The sequence below is a fragment of the Pinus tabuliformis genome, chromosome 5_1, assembly GCF_031772625.1.
Source record: "Pinus tabuliformis cultivar Carrire ecotype Pingquan chromosome 5_1, CPIR1, whole genome shotgun sequence".
Taxonomy (NCBI): domain Eukaryota; kingdom Viridiplantae; phylum Streptophyta; class Pinopsida; order Pinales; family Pinaceae; genus Pinus; species Pinus tabuliformis.
Window position 1 is genome coordinate 366,672,751 of NC_142305.1, and position 16,819 is coordinate 366,689,569.

Sequence of the window (16,819 nt, forward strand, 5' to 3'; positions counted from 1 at the left end):
GCAATGTTGGACCATGGTTCGCCATGCTTAACCATAGTTGATTTTCATATCAAGACATTCTTTGTGACAATGCGATGTGCGACCAATGTTGACCATGGATGACTGTGTTTGATTTTATAAAACATGGTTAAACATGGTTGACCATGATCATCATATTGAGACAATATTTGGCATAATGCGACATTGGAACATGGTTGAGACAATGATTGATTTCATATTGAGACGATCTTTTTCACAATGCGTCATTTGAAAATGATCGGCCATCATTAACCATGGTTGACCATGATTGATTTTATAAAATATGATTGGAAATGGTTGACCATGGTTGACTTTCATATCCATAAATTATTTGTCATAATGCGGCGATGGACCATGGATAACCATGATTAACCATGGTTGACCATGTTTGACTAAGGATGACTATGAGAGAACAATGTTAACTATCATTGAGTATGGTCAACATACAGTTGATTAACATTGACCATGGTTGACTATTTATACATTGGCTGCAAAGGTTAAATATCTTTCTCTATGTCATCATGATGACTCTAGATATGTGTCTATGCTTAATTGTAAGTATGTTAAACATAATGCCTAGCAATTATCATGGTTAAACATGATTTTCGTGTTCACTATGTTTGACCAAATTGTTTAGAAAGATTGATCATAATTATAATATGTTAGTGTTTAAATTAACATATTATTAATGTGAAAATTTATAAATAAATGCAATAATCTCTAGTAATAATATACTTTTAATATTAGTAATGTAATAATGTATTATTAATACTAGTAATTATATTAATGTATTAATAACATTTATTATTATTATTATTAAATCATATATTCTAAACTTAGTATTAACAATTCTAATAAGTAAAACCCTAAAAACCTTAATAATAAACCATACATATATATATTAAAGTTATGAAATACCATTTTTTTGGGGTGATGTAGTTATCTTTAATTTTTAAAATTTTAAATATTTTTATTATTTAAGATGGCTATTTTAATGTTTTTTTATTAATTTTAGTTGTTTTTTATTTTATAATTAATTTAATTAGTTATAATTTAAGTGGTTATTTTAATTATTCTTATTCATTTATATAATTATTTTAATTATGAACCCCAGATGCGGGTGGACATTGACGTGATGGAGGTTACGACCTGGCAGATGGGCGCATGGCAAGCCCACTAGTTCACTGGCGGAAGGCAGGTACTCACCTCTGGAACAGTTAAGTTGATGGGTCGTCACCTTACGCGACATTCAATTCGGTGGGGAGGCCGAGACACCAAGAATTTCAACATGAATCTCCGGCCCCTATGACCCCGTCCTCAGTCAAGAATTCAACTGCTTGGTTTTGGCATTGTGGTGCTTTGCCGGTCTCCATGTCGAGAAAGCTCTTGCCTGTAGGTTCTCGTTGTTCGCCGGATGCTGAAGTGCACAACCTTCGCACCACGGTTGGAAAGCACTGCCTGCTAGCCTCCTGCATTATCTTCATATGTGGATATCATCACTCGCACAGCTCGTTTTGTGCTCAGCTCCTCCCTGCTCTGCTCAGCTTTCGCTCCCACCTCCCTCTGTTGGGACCTCCTCTCATTTACGCCGGCTCTCACGACTTCAGTGTTACAATGCCAAAGTTGAGGCACCGTATGAGATGTCGCAGGGGAGGCGCCAGGCCTATTCCCTCCCCTTCCCCTTCCTCTGGCTCGTCCCCCTCTCGCAGTCCCAGCGAAAGTGCTTCCCGTCGTACTCATGGAAGGGGCCAAGCTCGTTGCCTCCCTCCCTCCCCGCGGAATGTCACCTTCACCTCTCACCATTACATTGAACCTCGACCTGCTTTCGTCGCCTCTCCCCCATCTTTTGCGCCCCCTATCAGCCTGCAGGCCTCCCCTTCTGTTCCGCCTGTTCCTCTGCCCGTAGATTATAGTCCCTCTCGCCTAGCTGATGAAAGCAGCTCAGGCCCGCTCCAGAACACCGGGACGACTGCAGGCGAGCATGAAGTGGTGGATGATGCTCCTCAGAGGGTTCTCGATCCAGATCCTGATGAAAGCAGCTCTGGCCAGCTCCAGAACACCGGGACTACTGCAGGTGAGCGTGAAGCGGTGGATGACGCTCCTCAAAGGGCTCCCAATCCAGATCCTAATGACAAGGAATGATGGTGGTGTATAATTGAAGAAGAATTGCCCTCGGGTGACTATGGACTCTAGCGCCTCTACTTTTTCTCGCCATCATGTCTAGTCTTTTGAGCATTTTGCTGGTTTTGTCGCCTGTGTATCTAAGTGTGTCTAAGCTGATCTCTGTAGTTAAAACAGTTCTTAATCTATGTACGAGTCGGTTTCCCCTGGTGGGCGGCTCAGTTTTTTGGCTTACTGTTATTAACTCAAGGCTGGTTTCCTCTTGCGAGGCAGCTTTCAAACGCTTCTCGGGCCGGTTTCCCCTTGTGGGCGGCTCAATTTTTGATATCTTGCTGACTGTATGGCGGCACTCTGATGCCTAGAACTCTCTGTACCATATGTTACATTAATAGATTTAAGCTTACTTAGAAAAATAAATAAATTATTTTAATTATGAAATTATTATAAATACATGTCTTATTTATTTATTTTTAATTATGTTTACTTTTTATTCTCACTTACTTCATTGCATTAAAATGTATCATGCTTTTCAATTTATTACCATATTGAATGAAATTTACTTCAAAATATTGTGTTTTTCCTTGAAGAATTACAAAGAAAATGAATAAATTAATTAAAAAGTTAATCATTATGTCAACTTATATCAACTAATTTTATTTTATTTAAATTTAACTAATTTTAATATATTTTACCAATTGATCTTGGAAAATTAAATATAACATTTACTTTTAGCATTGTGTAAACATTATAATTATATTTATTATATCGTAAGTATTTTAACAAATCACTTTCTTCAAATATCTAAATCTACAATCAACCCAAATTTTCAAATATCTAAATATACAATCAACCGAAATTTAAAATGATGCAATTATTTCATTTATATTCAAAATACCAAATAAAAAAAAAAAAGGACATTTTTTGACACCTCTGAACACAATAACCATGGAATTAATTAAGAGACAAGACCTAAAGGGTTTATGTGGTACAATAAATGTCATTAATTGAAAGTTGGTTTTTATGATATGAAGTGTGAGAATTTGAAAACAAGTCAAAACACAATAAATATTGCAATAACGATAAAACACAGATGTTCACGTCATTCCTTTTGTTGCTAGTTTCAGACTTGGGATTAAATATGTACATTAGATGTTTTAAACACATACTGGAGGGGAAAAATGTAATTTAAATGTTCTAAACACATACGGGAGGAAAAGAATTGTAATTTAAATGTTTTAAACGCGTTTTTCCATGGATTTGCTCTCTCATAAGAAAATCAATAATCATTTTCAATCAGAAAATGCACATTTTCCATCAAAAATAGTATTATTTTAACATAAAACAAGGAAATAACTTTCAATAAATTCTCCTACTAATTAACTTTCAAATACATTCATAATTAGTTAATTAACTTTCAATAGATTTATTATTACTATCATCATTTGTTTCAGTGTCCCTGAAGTGTTCAGCTCTTGTTTTTCTTCTTAAAATGTTTGCTTGAAAATAATTGTCGTCTCATCAACCTTCAGTTATATATGGAACCATTGTAACAGAAAACCAACTAACTTATTTCACCATTGTTTCTCTATTGCCCGAGCTGCTTCTTATTATTATTCAATAAAATCAATTCCCATTACGATATAGCCGTATAACAAAGCTCAATAATTGGAATCAAATTCTGCACGTACCATCAAAAAATATAATTTAGGTTATAAGAATTGAAAAAAAATTGAAACTACATAGATTGGGTTCGGTTTCTACTTAATATATGATTCTGTATTTACACATTAAAAACACGTAGTATATAAATTTTAATATATATCAAAATTATACTTTCAGCCTGATGATCCACCTGAGATTGAAGTCGGGAGCTTTCAGCTAATTACTTTATGTAAAATTAGTTATTTTTTATGTAAAATTAGTTATTTTTGAATTATTTTATGAGTGATTGATTAGGATCTCATAAAAGAAAATAGTCAAATTTTAATTTTTGTAGTTTTAACACTTTAAAAAATTCTTTGAATTATGAAAAATTCATAACTCAAATTTACTATTCTAAGAAATCTCTATAATTAGATCCAAAAATATAAGAATAAAATCTCCGAGAATTTTGACAAATACACAACGGCATTGCAGTAGAGTAAGTTCCGTCGAATGTTTCGGAACACTACGGACGAGTTGAGTTAACAAAGTTGTAAAGCACTTTTTCGTCAACGGGCGGCAAAAGTTGCCTGTTTTTCGCCACTGTGGAGTGAATTGCTTTTTATTTGTGATATGGAATGAATTTTCATTTGAATCATTTGATTAGCGTAGTTTGCAAAAGCAAGGGTCATTTCAGGAACATGGTTTGTTCATAGAAGCGTATTTTAACTCTTTTAGGTCGTGATTTTTCATGTTTGTATTTTCAGGTCCTGTTTCACGTGTTTTTATGAGGTCGACTCCATGTATAGTCCAGTAACATAATTTAAATAACAATTGCAGTAACTATCTATTTATGGATTGAGAAAGGCAATCTAAATCTTTCTTTTATACCTTACCCTCAAATTTAACATTGGGATTCTCCAGAAACGTAAATGTTAACAATGGTTTAAACTCCATGCTTGTGAGATTGTGACCAAAACATTGAATCCCAGCGAATCATAGTGGATGGCTTCTGTAAATGTCATATTAAACTATTTTTTAATCATTTTTTTAATCCTTAATATTTGTTTCGTGGGAAGTCTTAACCTATTAAAAAAAACCAACTCGATCACCTGGAATATTATCATGTTCCCCGCTCTACCCTAGTGAATTTATTATGACACCGACTTGTATTATGGCACATAGAAAAACTTTAGACAGACAGAAATTTCTGTGTGATTGGAGTTTTGTAATGAAGCGCCAAGTTTTCCATGAAATTGCTTGAAAATGAAATTAAACATAAATAATAGAGCCCAAATTTGTTTGTGTGTTTAACGTTTATGGTATGACTATAGGTTTTGATTCTTTAAATGATTTCAAAGTTTATTTCTTTGGTTTCAATGGTCTCTATAAAAATAAATAAATTTGTATCCAATAATGACGATGCTTTAACGTTTGCTTTCGTAAATATTGGTTTTGATTATTAAATGATTAAAGTCCATTTCTTTCCTTTCATTAGTGTGGAACCTACGTTTTATCTTCTACGCAAACGTTCGCCTCAAACACGTCGGCTTGTGCCCGCCCAAACACGATGCTTGACTTGTTACAGATTCCATTACGGAAAACGTGATTTCGAGAGATGCCACAACTACAAGCTAAAACCTATCAACATATTAAGCAAAACCTATAAATATATCAGAAAAAGTTGCATTAGATGTTACAGCATATAAATATATTAAGTAAAACCTATAAAAAATTTATCAGAACAAGTTGTGGGAGATGTTACAGCATGGAAGCAAAATCTATAAAAGATAAGAACTGTTGAGATGCCAGCTATGAAGATGAAGCTGCAACCTTTTCCTCCTGTCAGTAGCTATCATGATTGGATTAAAAATTCAGATGATGAAAGCCTCTACTGTTCCTCACAATCATTGATATTGCCACTTGTCCTGTCGTTCCACTTGTTAGAATTATTTCTAACAACTTGTTACAAAATTTTGGTTTTGATATATATATATATTCGGTCTTCGTTAGCAGAAACACAGACCAGTATCGAGTGCGGCTGCCCGCAGCTGAAGGATTCATTTGTTTATTTATTAAGACAGTGAAGGACGTTAGTTAGATATCATTTTCAGCGTTTGCAAGCGTTGTAATTATGTCATTGCAACCAGTATGTGCATTCAGGCTTGTTTTTCTAATCTCATTTGTTGCTTGTTTGGCTGCCATTACAAATGCAGACCTCCACAGATATACCTTCATTGTAAGTTTTTCTTTTTAGCCAGTTTGAAGTTTTTAGTCACATAGACCATAAGCAAAGAATGAAAGACTTCACCTACAGGCTCAAGTAGTGAATATCTTTAATGTTTGACGTTTGGATACCTCCACAGATTGAACCGAAGAATATTACCAGGCTATGCAAGACCTATGAATTAGTCGTGGTCAATGGACAGTTACCAGGCCCAACGATTCATGTACGAAATGGGGACAGTCTTATTGTTAAAGTTTATAACAGAGCCATGTTGAAATGATAATTTCAACTGCAGCACTATTTTTCCCTTGCGACACGATCTCATCGCAGATCGCAAATCGCATTCATGACCATTGTCTCCGTGTGTTCTTTTGAATTTTTCCCGACGTGACGATGCGATATTATCACATATCGCAAATCGCGTCCACGACCTGTTGCCCCGCTACGTTCTTTGTTTTTTTGCCGATTGTGATTCTGCGATACGATCGCAAATCGCAAATCGCAACTCTCATATGAGTTTTGTTTTCACTCCCGCCTATGCGATGTTGCGATGCAACCTGTCAGCTATCGCATATCGCACCTTCGCCATGTTAATCTCTCCCGTCCATTTTTAATCCAACGACAATTATTTATTCTCGCCTCGAACGCGCCTCCGTCATACTGTCTCTATGCCTTGACCTGTTTTATGTTCCCAAAGAAGGAAGAATGCCTGATTCAGCATTCTGAGCCATTACTTCTCAACAACCACATTTAACATGAAAGTATGACCGAGAAGGAAAGGACCTGCCTCGAGCAGCTCAACGCATTTATCAGTTATGGAGTTCCACTCCACCTGCTCGAGAAGTACAACAGAATATCAGAAAAGATCAGTTTTTGTTCATCAAGAGCAGCAGACTGTAGCAGAGACTCCATTAGAGAGTTAAAGCGGTTGGTGGTCATTTTTGACCTTCTCACGCATAACCTAGTAGATATATAGTTTTAGTTTTTTTTTGTTAGAAGTGAGTGAGTGAGTGAGGAATGTGAAAAAGCACAGCAATGCATCTGTAACACGCAGCAGCGAGTGAATGTAAAAGAAAGTCGCAGCAGCAAAATAGCATAGTGAATGTAAAAGAAAGCCGCAACAACAAAATAGCATATAGTGTAGACACAGCAGTGTGTGAATTTTTTTTGTAAATCCCTCTGTGAGAGAGGAAGAACCATATTTTGTAACAGCAGTCTTTTAATGAATACAAGTTTTTATGCGTGTGTGTAAAACTCTGTGTTCTGGAAATTTTGTTTTTGTTCCATTGTGTTAAGATCCTGTGTGGTAAAAACAGAGTATTACTCTCTGTTCAATTTTGTTTGAAATCACCTGAAATTTCTAACAATTGGTATCGGAGCAAGTCCAGGCTCTTTGAATGTGTCAAAGAAGCTGAAGGAAGGATTTCTTGCTACAGCAGCTTCTCCAGCAGAGTGAAGACTCAATAAAAAATCCAAGGTATTTCTCAAGTATTTGAAGCGTAGTTTAAAGTGCAAGAATGGCTCGCACCAGCACCAGCAATAGCATGGGTATGTAGCTCCCACTATTTGATGGCAAAAATTATGACTATTGGGAAATAACAATGAAAGCCTTGTTTGCTTCCCAAAACTTATGGGAAATAATTGAAGATGGTTTTAGAGAACCAGCAGATGAAAATGAGTTTAATAATCTAACTCAGGCAGAGAAGGATCTATTGAAGAGCTACAAGAAGAAGGATTCAAAAGCCCTTTTCTTCTTGTATCAAGCAGTGCATGGAAGCGTGTTTCCAAGGTTAGCAGCGGCTAAGACATCCAAAGAATCATGGCAAACTCTTAATACAGCCTATCATGGTATGGAGAAAGTGAAGACAACTAAACTACATTTTCTAAGGAGAGATTTTGAGAATCTATGCATGAAGGAGTGAGACAATATTGACTCATTCTTCACACATGTGATTGGTTTGGTCACACAAATAAGGACTCATGGAGAAGTTCGTGAAGAAATGAGGATTGTGGAGAAACTATTGAGGAGCCTACCCTCAAAGTTCCATGTGATTGTCACCACCATAGAAGAGACAAAGGATCTCTCAAATTTTTCAGTTGATGAACTTCATGCATCACTGATAACACATGAGTAGAGGTTGAGTAGAAATGAAAACTCATCTCTAGAGCAAGCCTTCAAGACCTAGATGTCATTTGGAAGAGGAAGAGGTCAAGGCAAGGGAAACAAGAAAGGAAGAGGCAGAAGCCAAAACAGAGGTGGAAGAAACAATCCAACAAACGCTCAAGGAAGAGGCAGCAATCCAAGTCAAAACCAAGGTCAAGGCAACAGTCAACAAAGTGAATAACATCATGCTCAAGGACAAAGGTATGAAAAATCCAATGTCCAATGTTATTATTGTAAAAAATATGGGCATTATGCAAATGAATGTAGGAAGAAGCAGCATGATATGAATAATAGATATAGTGTAAATATCACTAGAGAAAGTATCAGCCAAGATAATGTGTTGTTAGCTTGTAACATGGTTGAAACAAATAGTGATAATATATGGCTTTTAAATTCCGGTTGTAGTAACCATATGACAGGGAACATAGCCGTGTTTTCTGCTTTAGATCAGAGTGTGAAGTCACAAGTCACACTTGGGACTGATAGTAAAGTTTCTGTTGTGGGTAAAGGAGAAGTAAAAATATTTACAAAGAAAGGTGAAAGGAAAACTATAGCAGATGTCTATTATGTTCCTGGAATGAAGTGTAACCTCTTAAGTATTAGACAGCTTGTTCAAAAAGGTTACAACGTTTTCTTTGTGAGTGATGTATGCACCATTATGGATAGAGCACCCAGCAAAAGATGTATTGCTGAAGTGAAGATGACAAGGAATAGGATGTTCCCTCTCAAAATAAGGGCAGATTTGAAAAACAAAGAAGTAATTGCAGCAGTTACCCAAGAGGCTTTCCAAAGCGTACCAAAGGATGAGAATTGGTTGTGGCACTTGAGATTTGGATATCTCAACTTTGGAGGTCTTAACTTGTTGAGAAGAAAAGAAATGGTAAGAGGATTAGCATTGATAGAGAAACGGGACAGCCTTTGTGAAGGTTGTATCTTGGGAAAACAACACAGAGAAAGTTTTCCATCAGGGAAAAGCATAAGGGCAAAAGCACCCTTAGAAATTGTCCACTCAGACTTATGTGGACCGATGCAAACTCCAGCATTAGCAGGTAGCCAATATTTTCTAGCATTCATTGATGATTTCACCAGAAAAACTTGGGTCTATTTCCCGAAAAAAAAAAGTGAAGTGTTTGAAAAATTTCGAAATTTCAAAGCACTTGTGGAAAATCAAAGTGGGTTGCGTATCAAAGATTTGAGAACTGACAGAGGAGGTGAGTATATCTCCAAAGAATTCCTACAGTTTTGTAGAGAAAATGGAATACACAAGGAATTTACAGCAAGGTACACTCCGCAGCAAAATGGAGTTGCTGAAAGAAAGAATAGGACCATCATGGATATGGTGAGGAGTATGCTAAAGGCAAAGCATTTGCCAAATGATTATTGGGCTGAAGCTGTACACTATGCAATATATATTTTGAATAGATGCCCTACAAAAGCTGTAATGAACAAAGTGCCAGAAGAAGCATGGAGTGGGAGAAAGCAAGGAGTCACCCACATGAAAGTTTTTGGATGTGTGGCTTACACACACATTACAGATCAGCTAAGGAGGAAGTTGGACAGCAAAGGGGAGAAATGTATTTTCATTGGATACAGTGAGGAATCCAAGGCTTACAGGTTGTATATCCCATCTACCAAGAAGTTTTTTGTGAGCAGAGATGTTCAATTCATTGAGGAGGAAGCTTGGGATGGAAGCATAGAGAAAACAATTAATGTTAAAAAATGTTTGCCTCATGATGAAGATGATGAGGAGATGGCTGAAATACATCCCCAAACAGCAACACCAACACAAGGGCAGCAAGAGACACCCTTGAGGAGAAATGAAAGTGCTTCTCCAAGCACACCACAAGGAGGAAATTCAAGTGCTTCTTCAAGCACTTGTACACCAAATGAAAGAGGTAAGAAGTTCAGAAATTTAAGTGATATTTGTGAGCAAGAGGCAGCAAATGAAGGTATGAATTCTTTGTTTGCATTATATTGCCATGTTGATGACCCTGTTCATTTCGAAGATGCAATTAAACATAAAAAATGGATAGAAGCTATGGATGAGGAAATGAATGCCATAGAAAGAAATAAGACATGGGATTTGGTTAAGCTACCAAAAGGTAAAGAAGTCATTGGAGTTAAATGGGTCTACAAGACCAAGAGTAATGCTGAAAGCAAAATAGAAAGACACAAGGCAAGACTTGTCATCAAGGGATACAAGCAGCAGTATGGGAGAGATTATGAGGATACTTTCGCACCGGTTGCTAGAATGGAAACTGTGAGATCAATGTTGTCCATAGCAGCACAAAACAAGTGGAAAGTTTACCAAATGGACGTGAAGTCAGCATTCCTAAATGGAGTGTTAATGGAAGAGGTTTACATTGAACAACCTCTAGGCTATGAAAAGAAAGGCCAAGAGCACAAAGTTTGCAGGTTGAAGAAAGCTCTTTATAGGTTGAAGCAAGCACCAAGAGCATGGTACAACAGGATAGATTCCTATCTACTGGAAAATGGATTTGAGAAGTGTGAGGGAGAACCCACCCTCTACATCAAAGAAAAAGATGGTAAAAAACTAATTGTTGTGTTATATGTTGATGATGTTATTTTCACAGGTAATGATGGCTACCTCATTGAAAACTTCAAAATAGTCATGAAAGAAGAATTTGAAATGACTGACATGGGTTTGTTGAGATACTTCTTAGGAATAGAAGTAGATAAAAACGAAAATGGGATTTTTATCTCACAGGAAAAATATGTTAATGAAGTATTGGAAAGATTTAATATGCAGGACAACAAAGCAGCAATCACTCCAACAGTGATGGGATTAAAACTCAGCAAAGAGGACAGCAGCAAGGATTTTGATCCTAGTTTGTACAAGAGCATAGTTGGCAGCCTAATGTATTTGACTGCAACTAGGCCAGATATAATGTTTGCTGTTAGTTTGATTTCCAAATTCATGGAGAGGCCAAAATAAGCACATTGGCAGGTAGCAAAAATAATTCTGAGGTATATCAAAGGTAGTAAAAGGTATGGCATTTTATATACCTTTTCAGAAAGTTCAGATTTAGTTGGATACACTAATAGTGATTGGGCTGGAAGTGTAGATGATCGGAAAAGAACATCCGGTTATCTCTTTCACATGGGTTCAGGAGCCATTTCGGGGGCTTCTAAGAAACAACCTATCGTGGTGTTGTCTACATCATAGGCAGAATACGTGGCAGCTATAGCAGCAACGTGTCAAGCAGTTTGGATGAGAAGGATGTTAAGGAGCTTAGGCCAAGAGCAGGCAAAAGAAACTGTAATTTTTTGTGACAATAGCTCAGCTATTGCCTTATCCAAGAATTCTATGTTTCACAAGTGAACGAAACACATTGATACAAAGTTCCATTACATCAGAGAATTGGTGAACGATGGTGAAATTGTTTTACAACATTGCAGCACTCAGGAACAGGTTGCGGACATTCTGACCAAGCCTTTGGGACAGAAAGGTTTTGAGTATTTGAGGAAATGTTTGGGTATCACTGATAACCCAGCAGTTGAAATTAAAGGGGAGTGTTGAAATGATAATTTCAACTGCTACACTATTTTTCCCTTGCGACGCGATCTCATCGCAGATCACAAATCGTATTCATGACCATTGTCTCCGTGTGTTCTCTTGAATTTTTCCCAACGCGATGATGTGATATAATTGCATATCGCAAATCGCGTCCACGACCTGTTGCCCTGCTACGTTCTTTGTCTTTCTACCGATTACGATTCTGCGATACGATCGAAAATCACAAATCGTAACTCTCATATGAGTTTTGTTTTCACTCCCGCTGATGCGATGTTGCAATTTAACCCGTCAGCTATCGCATATCGCACCTTCACCATGTTAATATCCGTCGTCAATTTTTAATCCAACGACCATTATTTATTCCCGCCTCAAACGTGCCTCCGCCATACTGTCTTTATACCTTAATCTGTTTTATGTTCCCAAAGAAGGAAGAATGTCTGATTCAACATTCTGCGCCATTACTTATCAACAACCACATTTAACATGAAAGTATGAGCGAGAAGGAAAGGACCTGCCTCGAGCAGCTCAACGCATTTATAAGTTATGGAGTTCCACTCCACCTACTCGAGAAGTACAACAGAATATCAGAAAAGATCAGTTTTTGTTCATCAAGAGCAGCAGACTGTAGCAGAGACTCCATCAGGGAGTTAAAGCGGTTGGTGGTCATTTTTGACCTTCTCACGCATAACCTAGTAGATATATAGTTTTAGTTTTTTTTTTTTTAGAAGTGAGTGAGTGATCGAGGAATGTGAAAAAGCACAACAGTGAATCTGTAACATGCAGCAGCGCATGAATGTAAAAAAAAGCCGCAGTAGCAAAATAGCATATAGTGTAGACACAACAATGTGTGAATTTTTTTTGTAAATCCCTCAGTGAGAGAGGAAGAACCATATTTTGTAACAATAGTCTTTTAATGAATACAAGTTTTTATGTGTGTGTGTAAAACTCTGTGTTCTGGAAACATTTTTTTTGTTCCGCTGTGTTAAGATCCTGTGTGGTAAAAACAGAGTATTAATCTGTGTTCAGTTTTGTTTGAAATCACCTGAAATTTCTAACAAGCCAAGCATAATGCCACTATTCATTGGTATGTCACTATAACCTGAATTGGACTAGATGAGAACAATATATCTACTACGGCAATGCTTATTTATTATAATATAGATTCGCCTTAAATATGAGTTATATGAGCTGTCAATTTAGGGTTTTGTTGGTCATGGTTCCATTAAAGGTAATCAAAGTTTTTATGGTTCTATGATCATTGAACACTAACATTGTATATAAAACCTTGACCTACATTTAGCGGAACCATAAACATGAGGAATCATATCTGACCACTTGCATTTAAAACCAATCTGTATAATGGATATGCGTTGCCTATCTGCTGCGGTTTATAGATATATTTGATGCGTATAGATGTGGTCCTTACAGACATATTTGATGGGTATAGATTATAAGATTACTCCTTATATCTGTCACGCATGGAGTGAGGCAATTGCGTACAGGGTGGGCTGACGGACTTGGATATATTACACAATGTCCCATTCAACCATGTGGACGTTACACATACAGATTCAACACTACTGATCAAGAAGGAACCTTGTGGTGGCATGCTCATGTGTCATGGCTCCTAGCTACTGTGCATGGAGCTTTCGTAATCTACCCTAACAAAGAAAGCTCATATCCATTTCCTAAACCCCATGGGGAAACTCCTCTTATAATAGGTAATGAGTTGCTTTGACCTTCAATACAGAAAACATTAATGTATGTTTAATGGCTAATATTGATTAAAAGCGATGATGTAATTGAACAGGAGAATCGTGGAACGCTGACCCTATGGCGGTTATAGACGAAGCACTCCGCAGTGGTGGTGCGCCCAATTTGTCGGATGCATATACCCTAAATGGACAGCCAGGAGACCTGTATAACGGCTCTAGGGCAGGTATTAATACTTTCCTTTCATAGATCAGGTATTGAAATTATATAAATCCGTTTGTTGAATATTGACTTATAGATATTGTTGATGCAGGAACATTTCGGTTTCTTGTGAAACAAGGAGAAACTTATCTTCTACGGATGGTCAATGCAGCACTAAATAGTGCGCACTTTTTCAAGATAGTAGGCCACAAATTTACAATTGTGGCTGTGGATGGTTCCTACACCAAGCCATACAAAACAGATGTAATCGTCATTGCTCCCGGCTAGACTACTGATGTTTTTGTCACCGCCGACCAACCAGTGGGCAGATACTATATGGCTGCCCGAGATTATAATAATCAGGCAGCAGGTCGTTTCGATAACACTACAACTATAGCAATTTTTTATTACGTGGGACACAAAAATACATGTCCCATTTTCCCTAGGCTTCCATACTACAATGACACCGCGGTCGTCACTAGATTTAGCAGAGCACTTGTTATAGACATTTTTGTGCCTTACAGCTATAAGCATGAAATGTCCATAATCTAAGGGATCCAAAGTCCCTAAACATGTTGTTCCTACCCCTAGAGGAACAAGGCCAACAAACCACAGCAATTCACAGAAGGTTTCCACCAGAAACTGCTCAAAAACAAGTCAATTCAGGATCAATTCAGAGGCTCCACTAGCTGTCTGTGCTGAAATGCAGAGATTACACTGGCTAGGTGCACTGCAACTCAGGTAGAAGCACTACCAGGGTGCGCTGAGCGGGAAGTGACAAATGGCAAGTTCATTCAACGAGGTGGAAAGACCCTGGAAGCTTCCAGAATCTTCTCCAATGACACTTGCCTCAATGAATTCGACTAGTGATGAGTAAGAGGCTCTTAGTCTCCAAGTGGAAGCAAGAACTGACAAAGCGAGAGGACACTAGTCAGATCTCAAGCTGACTCATCCTCTCTCCAAACATCTATATATGGATCTCTCCTCCATGAGATCGAGGAGGCTGGAATTTTGTTATTGCAAAGAATTGTTGTTGGTTTGAGATTGGAATCATTGGGTGTTTAATGCTTTGAAGGGAGGTGAAGATAGTAATTTCATTTGCTGGGAAGGAGATGCTGGATTGGAGCCCTCTTGGTTGTATCTCCTCCTATACCTTGTTATTCATCAATAAAGCTATCTTGGTTTCTCCTATATACTGATGTATCTTTGATGTATGATTGCATTAGTATGTTTAGTTTATTTCTAATCCTGAACTAGTTATGAATATGAATCTATGTCTTTGTGTAGTGTTCTCTTCTTGTGATCTTCCAGGAGCCTGTTGAAGCTGGGCGAGTGAGAAGGCAAGAAGTTGGGAACTCTCAAAGAGAAGAGAAACCGGATCGAGGGACAAACGGAAGACACCGGTTAGTCCATCTATCCCTCTTCATTCTTAGTTCATAAAGGAAGAATACTAGAATAGCTGTTTCTGTTTTGTTGCTAAGGCACTGTCACACCTTAGGTGGATAGGATCGTCCTGCATAGGCATTTTTCCCCACAACAAATTGGCGACTCCGCTGGGGAGATCTGTTTAGTCATTTTATTTGTGTCTCTATCATTGTTTGTTTCATAGACTCAAGAGCAACAATCGAACTGCATCTGCTATTTTCAGATGCAAAGTAGGCAGCTGCTGCTTTGATCCAATCACTGGATTTGTCTATGATCTGAACAATGGACTCACAAATGATTTGATGATCCTTTGTGATAGATCTTAGCCCTCCTTCAAATCATCCCTTTGATTGTACCTTGCTTGTTGCTTTTATTTGGCCTGAAACCATAGATTAATCAGCAAACTGTGACCCAGAACCCAGAGAAGAACTCTCATTTCTGCTTCAGTGCAGACCCTGTGAAGAGGTTCTGCATTTCAACGCAGGTCCCGTGAAGGCTACCTGCGCTGAATGTCAAAAACTTTGTGTTGAGGGTGCGTTGATCCAGCTTAGGCCTTGTGCAGCTGGGGTTCTCTGCTCTGTTTTGCCTTGTTTTGATCTCTGATTTCTACAGCCTGTAACCAACATAGGTACCTGTTTGATAACTCCTTTTCTCTGCTTAAATTCCGCCTCCTTTTGTACAAAAAGACTGTGAGTGTTTTTATGTGTTTGTGGTGTCATTTACAGTTTTCCTTTGCAAGAGTGAAATAGTCATCCTGTAGCCCTTGATTCAGATCTGTTGATTGTGATCTTAGGAGAGAGTTCATTGGCTGTTTACAGTTGATTATACATTTACTTTTGCTCTTGGTTTGAGTTTGTCTCTTTTAAATGTCGAAACAAGTGTTCATTTCGAAAGTCGTAAAGTGTTGTATTCTCTTCTACCCTTTCTGATTTCGAAAAAGTAAACTTGCTTGTATTTGTCATTTAAAAGCAAATTCAAAGTTGTACAAAAAGCTTTCCTTTTAGGCATCAATATTAAGAGAGCGGAAAACAAACACCTGCATTGTGCATTTGCATCTTGATAGTTTGCATGTTTGATTTAGGAAAAGTGCATTTAGAGTGTGCTGATTGCTCTTTGAGAAAAGATGGTGTCTTTCTTTTCCCTTTGTAGCTAGGATTTTCATTGTTGAAAAGATATAAAAGCTTGCTTATCATCTTTAGATTGCATTTAGGAATTGTATCATACATCTCGTGGTGATCCAAAAAGGCAAACTTCTAAGAAAGATCAACCTAAAATAAATTGAATGAACTTAACAACGCTTTGTAACTTAACGCACAACATAGAGGTCTAGGCTAGAGACGTGTTCCGGCGTCGTAAAGCCTGGTGACTGTCGATCTCGTTGATGGTGGGTGATTCCTCCTGAGGGACGATAGTGCCAGTACGGATTGTGCTCCCACGTACCGTCGAGTATATATTGGGAGACCCCTATAGGCATAAAACCATTATCCTTAGGAAGCCGTGTCGTCCGCCCTACTGATCGCAATGCACTGAACACAGCATTCAGGAAGATTGACCGCCCGTACCTTAAAAAGTATTCTGCGGTTTTGCGAAAAGTTTGGCACACCCTCTGCCTAGAACTCCAGAGCAGTTCCTTTTGGCCTTTTTCAGACTCTATAACGGAAAAAGTCCATCCGAGCATTTGTCACTTCGGGCTCGTTAAAACATCGAAGGAGACTAGAGTCATCTTTAGCTTTTTCTCGACTCTTTAAAATTGAAAAAGCAAGTTGTGTCT

The 16,819-nt window shown here is 37.7% G+C and overlaps 1 protein-coding gene across 1 annotated transcript; it reads left to right on the plus strand.

The window, feature by feature from the left end:
• The first annotated feature begins 2,234 nt into the window (after positions 1-2,234).
• On the plus strand, positions 2,235-13,911 carry LOC149164966 (laccase-3-like). The gene is made up of 5 exons (XM_089429662.1): positions 2,235-2,477; positions 6,147-6,230; positions 13,157-13,430; positions 13,520-13,648; positions 13,736-13,911. The coding sequence occupies exons 1-5, from the start codon at positions 2,235-2,237 to the stop codon at positions 13,909-13,911; spliced, it is 906 nt and encodes a 301-aa protein (XP_089285788.1).
• The last annotated feature ends 2,908 nt before the right edge of the window (positions 13,912-16,819 follow it).

Excerpts from the sequence above, each read along its gene's own strand:
- LOC149164966 (XM_089429662.1), top strand. The coding sequence starts at position 2,235 with ATGTCTAGTCTTTTGAGCATTTTGCTGGTTTTGTCGCCTGTGTATCTA. Across the intron at positions 2,478-6,146 it reads TTTTTGATATCTTGCTGACT|ATTGAACCGAAGAATATTAC; the intron begins GTATGGCGGCAC and ends ATACCTCCACAG. Across the intron at positions 13,431-13,519 it reads GGAAACTCCTCTTATAATAG|GAGAATCGTGGAACGCTGAC; the intron begins GTAATGAGTTGC and ends GTAATTGAACAG.